The sequence below is a fragment of the Trachypithecus francoisi genome, unplaced genomic scaffold (assembly GCF_009764315.1).
Source record: "Trachypithecus francoisi isolate TF-2019V2 unplaced genomic scaffold, Tfra_2.0 Lachesis_group7, whole genome shotgun sequence".
In the NCBI taxonomy this organism is placed as follows: domain Eukaryota; kingdom Metazoa; phylum Chordata; class Mammalia; order Primates; family Cercopithecidae; genus Trachypithecus; species Trachypithecus francoisi.
In genome coordinates, this window is record NW_022681472.1 from 97,922,984 (window position 1) to 97,940,617 (window position 17,634).

The 17,634-nt window shown below is 55.3% G+C and overlaps 1 protein-coding gene across 3 annotated transcripts; it reads left to right on the top strand.

Annotated features, from left to right (window-relative positions):
* The first annotated feature begins 1,167 nt into the window (after nt 1-1,167).
* Nucleotides 1,168-15,099, top strand: THEM6 (thioesterase superfamily member 6). 3 transcript variants are annotated; one of them, XM_033202346.1, is made up of 2 exons: nt 1,168-1,968; nt 13,508-15,099. In XM_033202346.1, exons 1-2 carry the CDS (start codon nt 1,342-1,344, stop codon nt 13,619-13,621), a joined length of 741 nt encoding a protein of 246 aa, XP_033058237.1. In that variant the 5' UTR covers nt 1,168-1,341; the 3' UTR covers nt 13,622-15,099. The 3 variants fall into 3 exon arrangements, with proteins under 3 accessions (XP_033058237.1, XP_033058238.1, XP_033058239.1); XM_033202347.1 differs by having other exon boundaries at nt 1,168-1,854; XM_033202348.1 differs by having other exon boundaries at nt 1,174-1,695.
* The last annotated feature ends 2,535 nt before the right edge of the window (nt 15,100-17,634 follow it).

Consider the following 17,634-nt stretch of genomic DNA (forward strand, 5'->3'; position numbering starts at 1 on the left):
GATACTTTTAACCTATAATCTATAAAAACAGTGCTTATCACTGGCTTGCTGTGAATAAATACGTGGGTAAATCTCTGTTGCAGGCTCTCAGCTCTGAAGGCTGTGGGACCCCTGATTTCTCACTCCACACCTCTACATTTCTGTGTGTGTGTCTTTAATTCCTCTAGCGCCGCTGGGTTAGGGTCTCCCCAGCTGAGCTGGTCTCCGCACTGGGGGAGCTGCCCTGAGAGGTAGTGAGCTCCCTGTCCCTCCGGCTATCAAGCAGAGCCAGATGCCGCCCCGGGTAGCTCCTCCTTTAAGGGAGGTCCAGAACCCTGGAACCCGAGCCCAGGCCCAGGCCTGAATCCGGAGCTTGTTTAACCCAGCAATTCTGGGACCCCATCCCGGGTCGCCGGCATCCGCTGTCATTTGAGAGCCTGGGGCAGGCGGGGAGAGCTGGTCCGGCCTTCCCTGGGCCGCCTTTCCTCCCCAGCCTCGTAGGGAAGGGGCACAGGACAGCCGAGCTGTGCCACAGGCCGCTGGGCCTGCGCCCCAGGGCCTCCGGCGACACTTAAAGTCCGCAGCAGAGTCACTGACTCTCACCCGGGCTCCCCCACTTGCGCCCAGCCCTGATTTGCTCCGGTTTCCAAAGGGAGGAAGGGCGGGAATGCTTAGGAGGGGCCTAGGATTGCCAGGACCTTTAGGGAGTAGAATGAATGTCGTGAGGGCGAGTAAGGAGGTACCGGCTGGGGCTGAAAATGCGCATGAGGACCAGAGCATGATTCGCCCTGAGCCGCTGAGCACGCCCTGCGGCTGGAGGTCCTGGAGCAGAAGCTAGGTTACCGCAGAGTCCGCTGCAGCGCCCCTGGCGACCGGGCTGGGTCCCATTTTCCACGAAAAGTCCCGCGGCTTCGGCCGCGGAGCTGCTGGAGCCTTTGACTGTGCTCAGTCGAAGGGCCGAATGGCCAGGGCCAGACCGCGTCTTCAGAGCCTGGCGAGGGGCCCGCGCTGCTGGGGGGGCGGAGACGCCGGGGCGCGCGGGCAACCTCGCGCCTGCAGCGACGCTCATGGCCGCCAGGTGCCGCTGTGGCGCTCAGCGCGCCGCCCGCCCCGCCCCGGGGAACGCGAAAGTGGCGCGGGTCTGGGCGGCGGGACTGATCTCGTAGGGCGCTGCAGGTATCACGCAACCGTGGGCGGGGCTCCGGGCGCCTCCCCCTCGGCCGGCCTCGCGCTGTGGTTCGCTCTGGCCGCGCTGCGCTCGCGAGTTCCCAAGAGGCCTGGCGGGCACCGTCGCCAGCGCCGCGGACACCGGCACCAGCGCCACGGGCTTCGCAGCACCCTGCGCCTGCCGCCGCCGCCGCGATGCTGGGGCTGCTGGTGGCGTTGCTGGCCCTGGGGCTCGCCGTCTTTGCGCTGCTGGACGGCTGGTACCTGGTGCGCTTCCCGTGCGCCGTGCTGCGCGCGGGCCTGCTGCAGCCGCGCGTCCGTGACCTGCTAGCCGAGCAGCGCTTCCCGGGCCGCGTGCTGCCCTCGGACTTGGACCTGCTGCTGCACATGAACAACGCGCGCTACCTGCGCGAGGCCGACTTTGCGCGCACCGCGCACCTGACCCGCTGCGGGGTGCTCGGGGCGCTGAGGGAGTTGCGGGCACACTCAGTGCTGGCGGCCTCGTGTGCGCGCCACCGCCGCTCGCTGCGCCTGCTGGAGCCCTTCGAGGTGCGCACCCGCCTGCTGGGCTGGGACGACCGCGCGTTCTACCTGGAGGCGCGCTTTGTCAGCCTACGGGACGGCTTCGTGTGCGCGCTGCTGCGCTTCCGGCAGCATCTGCTGGGCACTTCACCCGAGCGTGTCGTGCAGCACCTGTGCCAGCGCAGGGTGAGCAGCCCCCGCCCCTGGCCCCGGAGCACGGCCTTTGCGGGACCTCCAGGGGCTTCTCCTAGTCCCCGGCCACCTCCCCTAGGGAAGGCCAGCTGCCTGCACCTCTTTCGGGTACTGCTGGAGTCCTGCCTCCTGCCGCTCCCGCCCCTCCCTCTCTACCGGGCATTCCTCACTGATGCCTTTGTTCATGGGGGTTCCTAGGGTCCTGGAATCAACTCCATAGTTTGGCTTAGCGTGCTTCCCTCCTGCCATTTCTTAACCTGGCGCCTCACGGTTTCATGTTCACTCCTCCCCTCTCGCCTGGGGTTCTGTTCTGTGGCTAGAGTGCTGAGCTCTCTCTCTGGTTCTTGGTCCTGAATATAGGCTGGAGGGGTGATCAGTTAGAAGAGGTTCCTAGGAGTTCCCAAGGACCTGAACCCCCCTTTCGCACAGCTTAGAGCTGAAGGCCTGGGTCCTGGTCACCTGGGTTTGGGGTTGAAGTACCGAGCCGAGAAGCTGCAAGCATTTTGGCCTTTCTGCAGTTGGAGAGAGGAGGGCCATGCATCTCCCCAGGACTCGCTCCTTCCAGCAGGGCGGAACCTCCCCAGCAGCATGACAACTGGGGCCCTGGGGACGGCCACCAGGCCGATGTGGCCAGAGCAGATGCCTGAAAAGTTGCCTGGAGCGTCCATGCAGGAAGCCAGGGCTTAACTACCCCTGGTGTGCGTTAGGGCACTGCCGTCTCCGGTCTCGGACAGGTGCCTCCTGAGCAGAGGAGGGTCAATGTCTCACGTCAGTCCTAATGTTACAGGAAAGGGATTCAGATCCGGACCTCAAGAGAGGGTTCTTGGATCTTGTGTAAGAAGAAATTCAGGGCGAGTCTGCAGTGCAAAGTGAAAGCAAGTTTATTAAGAAAGTAAAGTGGTGAAATAATAGCTGCTCCAAAGACTGAGTAGGATGTTCCTGTAACAGGAGGAACGCGTCCACCCTAGGTGCAATGCTTGTATATATGGGGAGGTGTGTTCTGCTACAAGGGTTTGTGATAAAGGGTTAATTTTCTTAATTACAATTTTTTTTTTTTTTTTTTGAGATGGAGTCTCGCTCTGTTGCCCAGGCTGCAGTGCAGTGGCGTGGTCTGGGCTCACTGCAAGCTCCACCTCCCGGGTTCATGCCATTCTCCTGCCTCAGCCTCCCCACTAGCTGGGACGACAGGCGCCGCCACCACGCTCGGCTACTTCTTTGTATGTTTAGTAGAGACGGGGTTTCAAAATTAGGAATGCCTTTGTTCTCCAGATATCGGGGGTATCTGGACACTTCCAAGTCTGGGTCTGTTTAGTAAACATTATTAATTTGTTCCCTTAACTGTGTTTGAAATGCTTGTTCCCCGGTGCCATAAAGAAATAGCACTTGAACATACATTTAATTTCCTCAGCAAGGCCATTTTTACTTCTGCAGAAAGGGTACACTGGCCAGCAGCTTTGCCAGGAGAGTACACCGAACAAAGGAGACAGGGTCGTTTATAACCTGATGCGTAACAATCGCTTTTATTTAAAGTGCGACCGGAATATTTAATGCATTTCAGCCAGGCATTTGCATCTTGATAGTCTGTTTTGATGGCTAAGGTCTGTCTTAGATCTCTTATTTTTACAATAGACACCCTAGTTTTATTATTAGATGTAGAAGCAACTAGTGTGAGATCTAGAACTGAGGCTACTGAAGAAGGGAGAGATGGGGGAATAATGCGTATTTTAAAAATACCTAGGGGGTCTTTTCCATTTATGTCAATCCCCATACCACAGAAGTGACTCAGGACAGGCCTAGAGTTAGTTAAGGTGGAGGTGGTCATAGAGAGAAGGACAGGGTTACATTCATAAGGCTGACAGTTAGAAGGGGTAGTCCTTTCAGTGAAATACATGAGGGATTTTAGAACTGCACAGACCTTTTATATGGAAGTCCAGCTTTGTTCCTGAGTAGTGTAAAGGGCGGAGTAGTCCCACTTACTATAAGGTTGCCAGGTGGTAGGAGCAGAAAATTAGCATCTTGGCTGCAGGTCATTGCAACAGGGAGTGCTAGGGTAACTGTCAGAGGGCTGGGACATAAGTATCTGTGAAAAGGCTAGCTGCTGTTGATCTTTTACATTTCCCCAAGGTATGACAAAGCAAGCATTAAAGGCAGTGGTCTGAGGTGAGTTACTTACAGTAATAACAAAGGAGCTAGTAACAAAATAAGGAAAGGAAGCAATATAGAAGGTATGTGAAAATTAAGCTTTCTTTAACTTAGTAGGGCTTGATCCTAGTACAGTTGACTTGTTTTTTCTAAGACCACCAGAGCGGGCGCAAAGGAACCAGCGACTAGGCAAGGGTAGGAGCAAAACTGCAAGTTTATTTTGGTCACCTAGCTTCAGGGGAAGAAAGTGGGTAAGGAGAGGTCTGTTGGCCTCCGGCAAATGAGGCCCCCAGAGTTCTCCGTGCTGCTCTTGGACGGAGTTCCGACAGTCCCGACCGCAGTGGGGAAGCTGGGAAGTCCGTGCGTGGCACTGGTCCGGAGCGGCTTTTCTGGGAGTGGGAGGGCGATAGGCGGGGCATGGGCGTGTCCGGGGGCGTTCCGCAGGTGCGACCAGGTAAATCTTGGTCTCTTCAGATTGACGTCACCTGGCGCATGCCCAGTTGGTCTGCACCTTCCCGGCGTCGGCTGCATTTTCGCGCGCGGGAAAAGTTGGGGGGGGATGAAGAACCCGAAGTGCGCCATCTTGCCTCCGTTCGTCCAAACAGTCCAACCTTTTATTGGTAATAGTGATAAAGGGGCGCCGTGGTCTGTCTGGCTACTTCCTGCTGTTAAGGGGTGTCGTTAAGGTCGGGGCCCATGGTTGGCATTTGGACGTACGGATGAAGAATAAAATAAGGCACAGTATTAGTATAGGAACGAGGTATGGAAGCATTTGTCGGAATATGGGCAAAACCCAGAAGGAAGGTCCTGGCAAGGTTGGGGTGTTAAGGTTTTGTATCTCAGTTTTTTTTTATTTTATTGAGGGTTTGAATGTTAGTGTCTACTAGGCCTGACTTGCTAACATAATAGCAGCACTCTTCTCCAAGGAAGAGACAAGTGCCTCCTTTTTCAGCTGTAAGCAAGTCTAGGGCTCGCCTGTTTTGGGCAGCTACTTAGGCTATTGAGGTAGTTCGGCGCTGCAGGGAGGCCAGGCTTTCAGCTGATTCCAATAACTAGAGGGAGGAAAACAGCCCGTTTTTTTTTTTTACGGGGGTGGCGTAGTGGCATGGAAAGTTGCTGGAAAAGCTCTGCTACTTCTGCCTGGCTGTAGAAAGTTAGACTGGGGACCAAGGACACGGGGACATAGAGGGATCAGTTAATGGCTGTATGGTTAAGAGTTTTAGAGAGAGATCAGTTGCACGAGAAATAGCCTTCAATGGGGGCTTTGTGGCCTCCATTGGGTGCCTGAGTATGATTACCTCAGGATGAATTTGGAGTTGAATAACGAAAGGAAGGATTGGGCAGTTTGGACGAGAAATAGCCTTCAATGGGGGCTGTGTGGCCTCTATTGGGTGCCTGAGCATGATTACCTCAGGATGAATTTGGAGTTGAATAACGGAAAGGAAGGATTGGGCAGTTTGGACGAGAAATAGCCTTCAATGGGGGCTGTGTGGCCTCCATTGGGTGCCTGAGCATGATTACCTCAGGATGAATTTGGAGTTGAATAACGGAAAGGAAGGATTGGGCAGTTTGGATTTCTGGTATAGTGGCGCCTGGAGTGTAAGTGAATTGTGGGATGTTTGACCAGTTGTGTTGAAGGCCATGGGCGGGGGCTGCCACTAGGTGGGGGCCTTCTAAAGCCTCACAGAGGAAGCAGTGGGAGAGATTGGTTATATTCACAGTGTAGGTTAAGTCTAGCCTTTGGCAGATAAGTGCGAGCCATGAGAAAGGGGTCTCTATTGTGTGGAGAGAAGTTTGATAGCCTTAAGGAGGACAACTGGCAGAACTATGTACTACTGAGTGTGTTCGGCTGTCTTGTGGCCAAGTTTCAGTGATGAGAAAAAAATTGCCATACAGTAGGCGGACTAGCAAAGGTCTGAGTGTATGAGTGAAACAGCAATATAAGTATAAAATGAGACTTCATTTTCCGTGTAGTCACGGAGTGTCCCTTGCCACTGGAGATGTTCAATGAAGGTTAGGAGATGGGAGAACCACTGCTCTGGACTATTGTCTGGAGGTAGATATGGGTCTGGGGTTATGTATTGAAAGTCTGATAGGTTTATGTAGAAGATGGTGAGAAAGCGAGCTAAGCGCCAGGGGTCAGGGAGCATGAACTAGTTAAGAAAGTTTTGTAAGTTTGAGGCGAGTGGGGGGAAAGTTGAACTGATGTCCACTGATTGTTCCCGGTGGGGGCCCTCTTTAGCTGGGAATGAGGAACGAGTGTGCAGAGTAGTTGTTGGCCAGGCAGCAACTGAGGAGTGGAGTTTTTTCGTGGGGTGGATGGCTTTCCGCTTACTCCTACTACAGAGATATTGGATGGAAGGCTAGGTCCAGAGAAGGATGGCAAAACAGAATAGGTAGCCTCGCTGTTGATTAAAAAATTAATTGTCTTACCCGCTACCAGGAGAGTTACCCGCGGCTCGGCGAGGGTGATGGGGGTCCCCGAGTCTCGGCACCTTCAGTTGTCATTGTCGTCCAGATGTAGGAGCTGGAAGGAGCTCCCAGGATCCTGGGAAAGGGGGTCACGTGGAGACGCAGCACCTGTTCTCAGGGTGGGGCAATCAGACTTCCAGTGTCCTCCTGCTGGCAAGCAGGGCAGGGGGCTGCTGGTGGACGAGGCTTAGGACATTCATTGGCCCAATGTCCTGACGCCTTGCACTTATGGCAAGGCTGCGTTGGGGTCGGGGACCTTGCGGACACCTATTGGCATAGTGTCCCGCCTTGCCGCACTTATAGCAGGCTCCTTTTGTAGCCTTGGAGTCTGCGGAGTGTGTACTCTCTGGTCTGGGGTTACAATTGGGCTGTAAAGCCGCTGCTAGGAGTTGGGCCTTCTGTTTGAGGCGTGCCTGTCGCACTGCCTCAGCCGTCTCCTCTCTGGAGTTATAGACCTTAAAGGCTAATTTAACCAGGTCTTGTATTGGTGCCTGAGGACCATCCTCTACCTTTTGAAGTTTCTTACGAATGTCAGGAGCTGATTGAGAAATGAAATAAGACGCCAAAATGGTGGCCCCTGTGGGGGAGGCCGGATCTAACCGGGTATATTGGGTTAGAACCTCAGTCAGCCTATTTAAGAATGCGGCTGGATTTTCTTCTGGATTTTGAATAATTTCTTTTAATTTGTTAAAATTTACAGTTTTGTTTGAGGCTGTTTGCATACCAGCCAACAAACACTGAACCATTATGTCTCGCCTACGGCGCCCAGGCTGGTTTGCTTGGTAGTTCCAGTCTGGGTCTGCCGAGGGTACTGCTTGCTCCCCTAGTGGGATGGTGGCATCAGTTAAATGTAGTTGGTTGGTGTGCTGCCTGGCGGCCTCTACGATGCGCTCTTGCTCCTCAGGGTTTAGGGTGGAGGTTAGGATAACCTGGAGGTCATGCCAAGTTAAGTCATAAGCCTGACAAAGATATCTAAATTCCTGAGACGGAGTCTTTTTCTGCCGCCCAGGCTGGAGTGCAGTGGCCGGATCTCAGCTCACTGCAAGCTCCGCCTCCCGGGTTCACGCCATTCTCCTGTCTCAGCCTCCCGAGTAGCTGGGACTACAGGCGCCCGCCTCGTCGCCCGGCTAGTTTTTTGTATTTTTTTAGTAGAGACGGGGTTTCACCGTATTAGCCAGGATGGTCTCGATCTCCTGACCTCGTGATCCGCCCGTCTCGGCCTCCCAAAGTGCTGGGATTACAGGCTTGAGCCACCGTGCCCGGCCTAAATTCCTTTATGTAAACGGTGGGATTAGCTGAGAAATCCCCTAAACGCTTTTCAATTTTGGAAAGATCGGCCAATGAAAAAGGGACATGTACTCTGACTACCCCCTCCGCCCCACCACCTCTCGCAAAGGCGCTAACACTGTAGGAGGGTGTGGGGCAGGAGTGGAGGCATCAGCAGGGCACTTAGAGCGGGTGTGTGCAGAGATAGGAGACTCAAGACAGCCAGTTGGTGCCCCGAAGGAAGCACGGGACTGAGTGGATTACTAGTAGGTAAGGAAGAGGAAGGAGGAGTCCGGGCGGAGGGAGGAGAAGTATAGGGCGGAAGTGAGGGAAACCCTAGATCCTCCGGCTGAACAGAAAGGAATGAAGACTCCTCTTTTTCGGGTTCCTGTGAGCCGGCGTCCTTGGCTAGCATAACTTGGGCCGAAGAGCACCGGCTACACAGGTCGGGACGAGAGCGTAAGGCCCAAAAGCCTTGTATGTACGTAATTTCAGACCACTTGCCTAACCGCTGGCAGAAATTGCTGAGGTCGGTCAGAACATTGCGATCTAGGGTGCCCTCCGGTGGCCACTGAGACTGATTGTCTAGTTTGTATCGGGGCCGCGCCACAGTGGAAAGGAAAATTAACCGCTTCCTCCTAAGGTCTTGTCCAAGCTGTAAGGTTTTTAAATTGGCTAGGAGGCACCCCAAGGGGGTGCTCTTTGGAAATTTGGACTGGGGGTTTCCCATTTGTTTCCTCTTTACCGACACAATGGACCCAATGGACATGGTAATGGATCCCTGCCTGGCTTCAAAGCGTCCTTTGGAACCAGCAGAGACAGACGAGAGGCTCTTGAAGCCTAAGTGGAGATTACCTTCAGGCGGACGTCTCCGTCCTGAACGGGTCTTCCGAGCCACTTGGTGGCTCCAAATGGACCCCGGACCTGCGCAGGATTTCTGGCCGAGGGAAGTAAAGAGGAGACAAGGGCACTTACCCCAGAGAGGCCGTGAGAGTGAGGGAAGCGGGTCTCAGGTCCTGGTCCGTCTGCGGCGTGGAGCGAGGAGGAGGAGGAGGCTCCCCAGGCCCTGGGGGCCCCGAGGAGGGGTCTCCTCCCGGGTTTCGGCACCAACTGACTTGTTTTTTCTAAGACCACCAGAGCGGGCGCAAAGGAACCAGCGACTAGGCAAGGTAGGAGCAAAACTGCAAGTTTATTTTGGTCACCTAGCTTCAGGGGAAGAAGGTGGGTAAGGAGAGGTCTGTTGGCCTCCAGCAAATGAGGCCCCCAGAGTTCTCCGTGCTGCTCTCGGACGGAGTTCCGACAGTCCCGACCGCAGTGGGGAAGCTGGGAAGTCCGTGCGTGGCACTGGTCCGGAGCGGCTTTTCTGGGAGTGGGAGGGCGATAGGTGCGGCACGGGCGTGTCCGGGGGCGTTCCGCAGGTGCGACCAGGTAAATCTTGGTCTCTTCAGATTGACGTCACCTGGCGCATGCCCAGTTGGTCTGCACCTTCCCGGGCGTCGGCTGCATTTTCGCGCGCGGGAAAAGTTGGGGGGGGATGAAGAACCCGGAAGTGCGCCATCTTGCCTCCGTTCGTCCAAACAACAGTAACCCATGATTCTGAGAGAAAGATGTTTTCTTGAAACATCTTTCAAGAAAAATGGTGGGACCATTTTTTTCTTGGCTCTGCGGATGCCTGTCTAAGTGGTTAACAGCATAAAATAGCATTCTTCCCAGGCTGGCTCAAGTGTTTTCTTTCTGTCTTTTGATGAGGACGTGGTTTTCAGGCTGGTGCTGGTGTACTGGAAATTCTAGGGGCGGTAGCTGTGCTAAAAGACTTTGAGTTCCCAGGGAAGGGAAAGTGGTAGATAAATTAAGTATATAGCTTTTGCTGCATACCCGGGGCTTGAGGCCCCACGGTAATGCCTCCTGCTCCATTCCTGCTCAGCGCAGCCCAGGGGACGCTGCGGCCCTGCTTCCTCTTAACATCTTGGCCTCTTGAGGCCTTCACTGCCCCTGTGCACTGTGGCCTTGGACATGAGGGGCCTTGTGACTTATCCGGCCGCCTTTGGGCCTTAAGAAAGCTAAGCACCATTTTATATTTGACAGTGCTTTTTCTGTGATTTTATACCAGATAAGTTAAATCTTACCTTTATATTAATGTGCTATTAATGTTAAACTTAATAAAATTTTGTAGACATTATGTATTCAATTTTAATGTCTGACTATAAGGTAAGATTTCTATAGACTCTTTTTAAGCTTTTATGATTTTTGTTAAAGAGCGGGTTAGTGCTTTAAGAAAAATCTATTGTGCTTTTAATGGCCAGTTCACAGAAAAACTGCATGATACCCCTTTAACTTTAGCCAATATGTTTACATACAGAATTTCCTTTACAGTTAACACTTTAAAACTTGCTTAAACCTTTAAAAATATGTTTTTTAATTTTTTAATGTAGGTAAAAATCCATATTCTTATGCCTCCTTATAGTCCTGTTATTAAAAGTGTATTTTATTTTTCTTACATACCTTGTGTATAAACTGTTTTTTTAAAATATAATTTTACATTCAGGAGGCCTAATTACTTTTAAATTATACACTATTTCTTGCATAAATTCCCTTTTATAGCTTTTCTTAAGACTTTCACAATCTTCAACATGTCTTAACTTTATGCCTTCCTTTTACACTATTTAATTTTCCTAGTTTCACCCTCTATGTCATCCTTTGATTTCTGTCTCTTCCAGTTTCTCTTATTCTTTCCCTCTATATTTTAATTTCTCTTTCTCTCTCTCTCTGTCTCTCTCCCTCTCTCTGTCTCTCTCCCTCTCTCTGTCTCTCTCTCTCTCGTCATCATCCCATGTCCCGTACGGATTGCTGCCAAATTGTTTGAAATGCTTGTTCCCCGGTGCTGTACAGAAATAGCACTTGAACATACATTTAATTTACTCAGCAAGGCCATTTTTACTTCCTGCAGAAAGGGTACACTCGCCAGCAGCTTTGCCAGGAGAGTACACCGAACAAAGGAGACAGGGTCGTTTATAACCTGACGCGCCCACCCTGCGGCTGTGTCCGGTTTCCATTGGCTGGAACGGGACCTCACACTCTGTTTGTCCTGACTGGCTAACAACTTAGAACTTTGTCAAAGAGGCAAAGGCAGAGGAGAGCAAAGGAAGGAAGTCATTTGTGGGATGCCGAGAAAGGTAAAAACACCTTCAAATAAGGAAGAGGAACAGGCTATGACCCAATGCTTGCTTGGAACAGTATAAGCATGCCAGGGCAAATATTTAGGCTAAATTGTGGGAGCTAAGAACATAAAGTACATTGATTTCTTTATCACGGCTAGCAGGTATTTAAGAATGTTAGCACAGGTCTTTGAATAAGTTTCGCTTTTAAGAGAGGTTACTATTTATTCCTAATTACATCAGGAGGAAAGTCTTTGGAAAGTCTACTTTACTTTTTACAACTGTGGACATCTAGAGGCTTGGAATGTCTCACTTTCTGAGGATGCAGCCCAGCAGGCCCCAGCTTCATTTCCCAACCCTCGCTCAAAATGGAGTCACTGGTTCCAACGCCTCTGACACTGAGAGGTCATGTCAGGGGTGGGGAAACTGAGGCTCAGAGGAGCGATGGCACTGCACAAAGCTGCACAGCAGGCCACAGGGCACAGCTCCCTGGTCTTCTGTTTCTGTTGAGTCATGTGAACCAAAAAGTATCCAAGATGGGTCTCAGTCAACTTAGAAAGTTTATTTTGCCAAGGATAAGGACACACCAGTCCTGAGGACACGTGGACACGTGCCCAAGGGGGTTGGGGCGCAGCTTGCTGTTATCCATTTCCAGGAGGCCCCGTACATCAGTCCCTAGATGAAGGTTTCACATTGATGCCCTCTGGAAGGGGGGCTTTCGGGTCATAGGTAGATTTAAAAGTCTTCTGATTGGCAGTTGGTTGAAAGAGCTATTATCCGTAGAAAGGCATGTCTGGATTAAGATAAGGGTTGTGGAGACCTAAGTTTTATTATGCAGATGAAGCCTCCAGGCTTCAGGCTTCAGAGGGATTAGATTGTAAAAGTTTCTTGTTAGACTTAAGGTCTATGTTGTTAATGCTGGAGAGCATAATGAGGCCTGTCTCACACCCTCTTTACGGCCTCGGCTAGTCTTTCAGGTTAAATGTGGAGGGCCCTGGCCTATTGGAAGAAGTTCATTCAGATGGTTGGGGGTACCTTCGGATGTTATTTTTGGTTTACAGTTGGGAACCCCTGAAGGGCCTAGATCTCTCTTTGCCCCCAGGTGCTGGGCTCTGTGTGTCTTTCATGCATCTAGAGTCCAGAGGGGAAGGCCACCAAGGCTGAGAGCCGGGCGCGGAGGCCGAGGAGACGGGGAACCAGGCTTGCTTTTCCGGGAAAGAGGACGTGATAAAATCAGGCATGGGCTGGTTGGTGAGGTCCCTGTGGGAGGGAAGGCTGGGACCCAGAACAGCAGAGACCCTGTTGGTGACGTGGAAAGACTGCGGGTGCAGTTTGGGCAGGCTGAGCCAGGGTGGGGTCTTGCATGTTGAGAGGCTGGCCTGCGGTGATGTGACCAAAGGGGAAGAGCTGGGCTGGAGCGAGTGTTGGTCACATGGTTGAAACTAGTTAGGGAGGGAGGGGAGTCGTCCAGGGAAGAGTCCAGGCCTAGCTCTGCTGGGACTTGCCATGGGGGTCCTGGCTCATCTGTAGGGAAGGTCTGGGCTCTATGTCTCTGAGCATCTCTGTGTGCTGCTCTTCCCTGCAGTGGGAGTGGGCCTGTGCCTGGCCTGGCCCCTCATTCTGGGCGCTCCCAATGCCCATCTGCAAGGCTGTGGACCCCTCAGGAGTGGCCTGGAGCCTGGCTCCCATTGCCACATGGTGGCTGTGTGTGTGGAGAGGGTTGATAGTAGAGTGGTCAGGCCCAGGCTGCCCTGGGGGATGAAGTGCCATCCTCTGGGTGCCCTGGAGAAAGAAGAGGACTCAGTGAGCCCTGTCTGGTCCCTTCCCGGAGGAGGGCTCCCATCCTGGCCCTCTGTCCCCTGTCCTGCGTGTCGGTGTGAAGAGCCCACCAAACAGGCTTTGTGTCAGCAATAAAGCTTTTCCATCACCTGGGTGCAGTTGGGCTGAGTCCGAAAAGAGAGTCAGCGAAGGGAGATAAGGGTGGGGCCGTTTTATAGGATTTGGGCAGGTAAAGGAAAATTACAGTCAAAGGGGGGTTGTTCTCTGGCGGGCAGGAGTGGGGGGTCACAAGGTGCTCAGTGGGGGAGCTTTTTGAGCCAGGAAAAGGAATTTCACAAGATAATGTCATCGCTTAAGGCAAGGACCGGCCATTTTCACTTCTTTTGTGGTAGAATGTCATCCGTTAAGGCGAGGCAGGGCATTTTCACTTCTTTTGTGATCTTCAGTGACTTCAGGCCATCTGGGCATATACATGCAAGTCACAGGGGATGCGATGGCTTGGCTTGGGCTCGGGCTCAGAGGCCTGACGTCCCCTGTCACCCTGAGGCCTCTGGATTTCTTGTCTGCCTTTCCCAACCTGCCAAATTCATGGGCTTCTGGCTGGGTTCTGGGGATGGCCCCTAGGGGAGATGGGCCCGGCACAAGCAGGGCCGTGTCAAGGTGGGTATGCAGGCACCACACAAGTATGCAGGGCCTGGGGAGGCATGGGCAAAGCATGGCAGGCCGCGGGGCGGGGGCTCCTAGAAGGTCACGGGCTGGGGAGCAGTGTGGGCAGTGGCCCAGAGGTGAGAAGGCTGCAGCTTGGCTGGGTGTCCCCTTTCTGTCCACTGCAGGTGGAGCCCCCTGAGCTGCCCGCTGACCTGCAGCACTGGATCTCCTACAACGAGGCCAGCAGCCAGCTGCTCCGCATGGAGAGTGGGCTCAGTGATGTCACCAAGGACCAGTGACCACCACCTTCACACCCTGCCTGCTCTGGCCACCATCCTGGGCCTGGGGGCTGCCTGAAGATGGGCAGGCTGGGCTGCCCTCTCTTCCAGCTGGAGTGGCCTCCTGACCAGCTGGCCCAGCCCTCTTCACCCACTGGGCCCCCCAGTTATTGATAGCCCTCTGTGCTGGGCTCCACGTTAGGCAGAGGGAGGGGGTGGCATCGGCATCCTCACCCAGCTCTGCCCTCAAGGTGAGGATGGATGAGCAAAGGGGAGTCCTGTCTCGCCCTACAATGAGGCCACTCGTGTGGGCCTAGGTAGGGGAGGACGGTGCCTGGAGCAGAGGGACCCACAGATGCCTCCTGAGTCTAGATCCTGGCTCTGACCACTGCAAGGGCTGAGGCAGGGCCAGGCCAGAGCATCCTGGGTACAGGCCTGGGCTCTCCAGGGCCTGGGCCTGATTCAGGTGCAGTGGGCACTCCTGAAGGGTCAGAGCAGCATCTGCCAGGCAGCCTCCTCTGGCTGCTGCTGAGGTGGATGGAGGCCTGGGGCAGAGCCTGGGTGGTCAGAGGCTGGGGCTGGAGGCAGATGGAAGGGAGGCATTTGCTGACAGAGGACAGGGCACCCAGGCTCCCCGCTGCAGTCGGCCTGGCCTCCTCCTCCTCCAGTCAGGCTGGATGGGAGGGTAGCCTTGTGGCTGAGAGGGGCCAGACTAGGTGACTGGGTGGTACAGGGGCTCCTGGAGAGGCAGCAGGCTTCCTGCTGGGGGTCCCTTGTGGGAGGGAACAGAGCAGGCGTGGGTCTCTGCAGGGGTGTGCTTGCCCACTCCCACCCCTCAGTGCCCACCAGGGCCATGCTCTGTGACTGGGGCTGATCCCTGCCCTCTCTGGGCCTGTAGTACCACAGGCCTCTGTCCCAGTCGCTGGCCTGGCCAGCAGGCATCTTCTTAACAACTCTGCCCTCTGTATTTAGCGTGTTCCTTGTCAGCTGCTGGGCCTGCCCTGCCTTGCACTAGCAGAGCCTGTCCTGGCAGCTTCTCAGGCCTCCCTAATGGAGACACCAGGCTACTAGGACACTGGCCGGGGCCACCCCCTCCTGCCTAATACCTCACCTTACAGCTGGGGAAACTGAGGACTGGAATGCCCAGAGTCACCGAGGCAAAGTTGGGGCTGGTCCCAGCCTCAGGCTCCAGCTGATGCCCTCAGCTCCCAGAGAGGGGGTGCCCCATCTAGCTGGGTGCGGGGGTCATTCTTGTCAGCTCAGGGCCCTGTGCCCACTTGCCTGTGCCCCTGCATCTGTGCCTGCACATCCAGAACTGCCTCTTTGCCGCTGCCTCCAGGAAGCCCGCCTCGAGCCAGAGCCAGGAGCTACAGCGCTGCCCCGACAGAACACGCCCGCCCCCACTGCTGTTCTTGACTTACAGCCATCACTGGAAAGCTGCAGTCTTTCTGTTTTATTTAAAGAAAGCCCAACATTAAAGGGTTTTCATTGCAAGCGTGCTGGGGAGGTCCTTGTTTCTGAGCTCCCACCACCACCACCATCCAGACGGGCTGAGGTGGGGCCCATTCCCAGGATGGGTTTTCTGGCATGGGGGGCTCTCCAGGCTTCTTGGGGTCCCATGAACTTAGGGATCAGGCTGGCAGGGCAGCACTTGTCCTCATCCCGTGGGGCATAGGACTGAGGCCAAGAAGGTGCTGCTCAAAGCCCCCTGGGGAGCCCTTCCTGCCGTGGCCCCCCTGGTTCCCAGCTCTTGAGGCTTGCAGCCCCATCTGCAGATGCCGGCTCCAGGTTGCTGGTCTCCCTCCTTCAGGGATTACCCTGAAGGTCATGCCCCAGACTCTGATCTGGGCCTCCAGCCTCCCAGAGCCTCTGGCAGGGTGTGGGCAGCCACTGGGGGCAGAGGTCAATGGATTTTGGTGGGTGGGGGACGGGAGGCAGAGCATAGGGGCTGATCTGCAGGCCCTTCAAAAGGGGTGGGGGGGGGGAGTGGGACCCTCCCGGACATAAAGGTGAATGAGGTGGGGTGTGGCCACGTCCATGCTCTGACCACCTTCCCGGGAGGGTCCAGAAGGCTCTGAGGGTCAGGGAAGGAGTGGGTACTTGGGAACAGCTATGAACCCATCATTTAGTGATGGGGCAGTAGGGCTGGAGAGGGGAAGCAAACTTGCGTGGCAAGTCTGGGGTCTGCAGCCAGGGCGGTTGCCCAGAAGCCTCTGTTCTTTCTTGGGGGTCCTTGGGGGAGGTGGCTCGTGGGGTCGCCATGGGTGTCTGAGCTGAGTGTTACAAGACAAGCTTCCCAGTGGGGCTGCAGACGAGGCTGTGGGGATGCTGTCCAGCCAGTGGTCATGAGCAGCTGCCTGAGCCCTGGTGCAGGGCGTGGGCGACAGGACGGGGTGCCTGGGGAGTTGGGGGTCCACTATGTGATGATGCCATTGCGGTCCCTGGCTTAGCAGCTGTCCCCGGGTCGTGGAAGGCACATTGGCCTGGATGGGGAGTGGGGCTCAGTGACTGGACTAGGGATGAGTGTATCCAGTGTGCATATGCATGTGTGTGCCTGTGTGCATTCGTGTGTGTGTGCATTTGTACGGGTGTGCACAAGCAACAGAGCTTCAAGGTGGTTGAATGGGCAACACCTGCAGGCCTCTGGGACTTCTCTCTTCATACGCAGGCTGAAGGTTTGAGCCAGCAGGGCCCTCTCTTGGTCTTGTTTTTGGAGGATGGGCGGACCACAGGGTGGAGGAGAGCCCTTGTTGGCTGTGGTGGTGCTGATTCCTGCCAGCAGGACTGGCCTGGGTCAGTGAATGGGCGACTGGGATTGGAAGCGAGCCAGTGCCTTGTCCTGGCAGGGCCACTGGAGCCCACTCTGCTCCTGGGCCTACCACCTCAGAGAAGTTAGAGAGCAGCGACTGCTTCAGCCCGCGTCCTTCCGCCAAGGCCAACAGCTGCAGAATTTCTGCCCCAGCCGCCCCCACCCCTGGAGGTGTCTGCACAGTGTCCAGGTGCTGGGCCCAGGAGGCCCTTGGTGGATGCTAGTGAAGAAGGGACAGGTACAGGGTATGGGAGTGTGTCCAGAGGTCCTAGGGTGGTGGCTGTGCACGGGTCCGTCATCCTGGGGGAGTGGGCACTGTGCCCTCTGATGGCTAGGTGGACAGTGCCTTGGTGGGTGTCCCCGGGGCTCACCCTGGGCCAGTTACCTACTCAGTCTCAGCACCCAGCCACTGCCTCTAGGCTTAGTCTGCTAAGTGGCCACTGTTGTGTCCCCTCAGGGCCCAGGGACACAGATCCCCACATCTGAGGCCTTGCTGAGTAGAGTTCGGCTGTGCCTGGTGTCTGGAATTCTGGGACAGCAGGACCATCGCCCACCTCATGGACAGGGAAACAGACTAAGGCAGGGAATTCCCAGTGTGGCCCCCAAGGGCTCAACGAGGCAGGCCAAAGGGGCTGAAGCGGCCCAGGCCGCCGCTTCCCGCATGACTTCCCCTCTGGACACCTGCGAGTTGAGGGCACTCTTGGGGAGGTGGAAGGTCTTGCTCCTGAGGGCAGGGAGGGACGCCCTACGGTCTGCACACCCCTCTCCTTTATCTTAGAGATTTCTCAAAGCTGCGGAAGAGTAGCGCTGGCTCCTTTGACCTCTCCGCGGTAGTGGGGTTCAGAAGGGCCTCCGCTTCCCCTCCGCGCAGTAGGGTCTAGTGGCCCGGTTGGGCGCCCTTCTCCCTCCCCTCCACCGCCACCTCTTGCAGCTGGCTGCTTCCCCGCCAGCTTTTCCCACGTCCTGCGGCGGTCACGGATGCGGCGCCCACTCCCTTCCCTAGACCCCGCGCGCCCCAGTGGTGAGCGCCTGGCCCCCGCGAGCCCCACCCCGTGGGCGCGCCCTCCCGAGGTCCCTGGTGGACCGTGCACTCCCCACGCATTTCCTGGGAGGGTCGCGGCGACAGGCAGGGCGGGAGTCTCGCTGACATCTCTCAAGGCCCTGGGGAGCCCTTCAAGGGGGCCTCTCCGGCAGCTTTCTCTAACTGAGCTGAGCCACAGACTTG

What these genes read in the sequence shown, in the direction of transcription:
- THEM6 (XM_033202346.1), top strand. Translation starts at nt 1,342, where the DNA reads ATGCTGGGGCTGCTGGTGGCGTTGCTGGCCCTGGGGCTCGCCGTCTTT. An exon ending in GCTGCCTGCACCTCTTTCGG is followed by an intron (nt 1,969 to 13,507) that starts GTACTGCTGGAG and finishes TGTCCACTGCAG; the next exon opens with GTGGAGCCCCCTGAGCTGCC.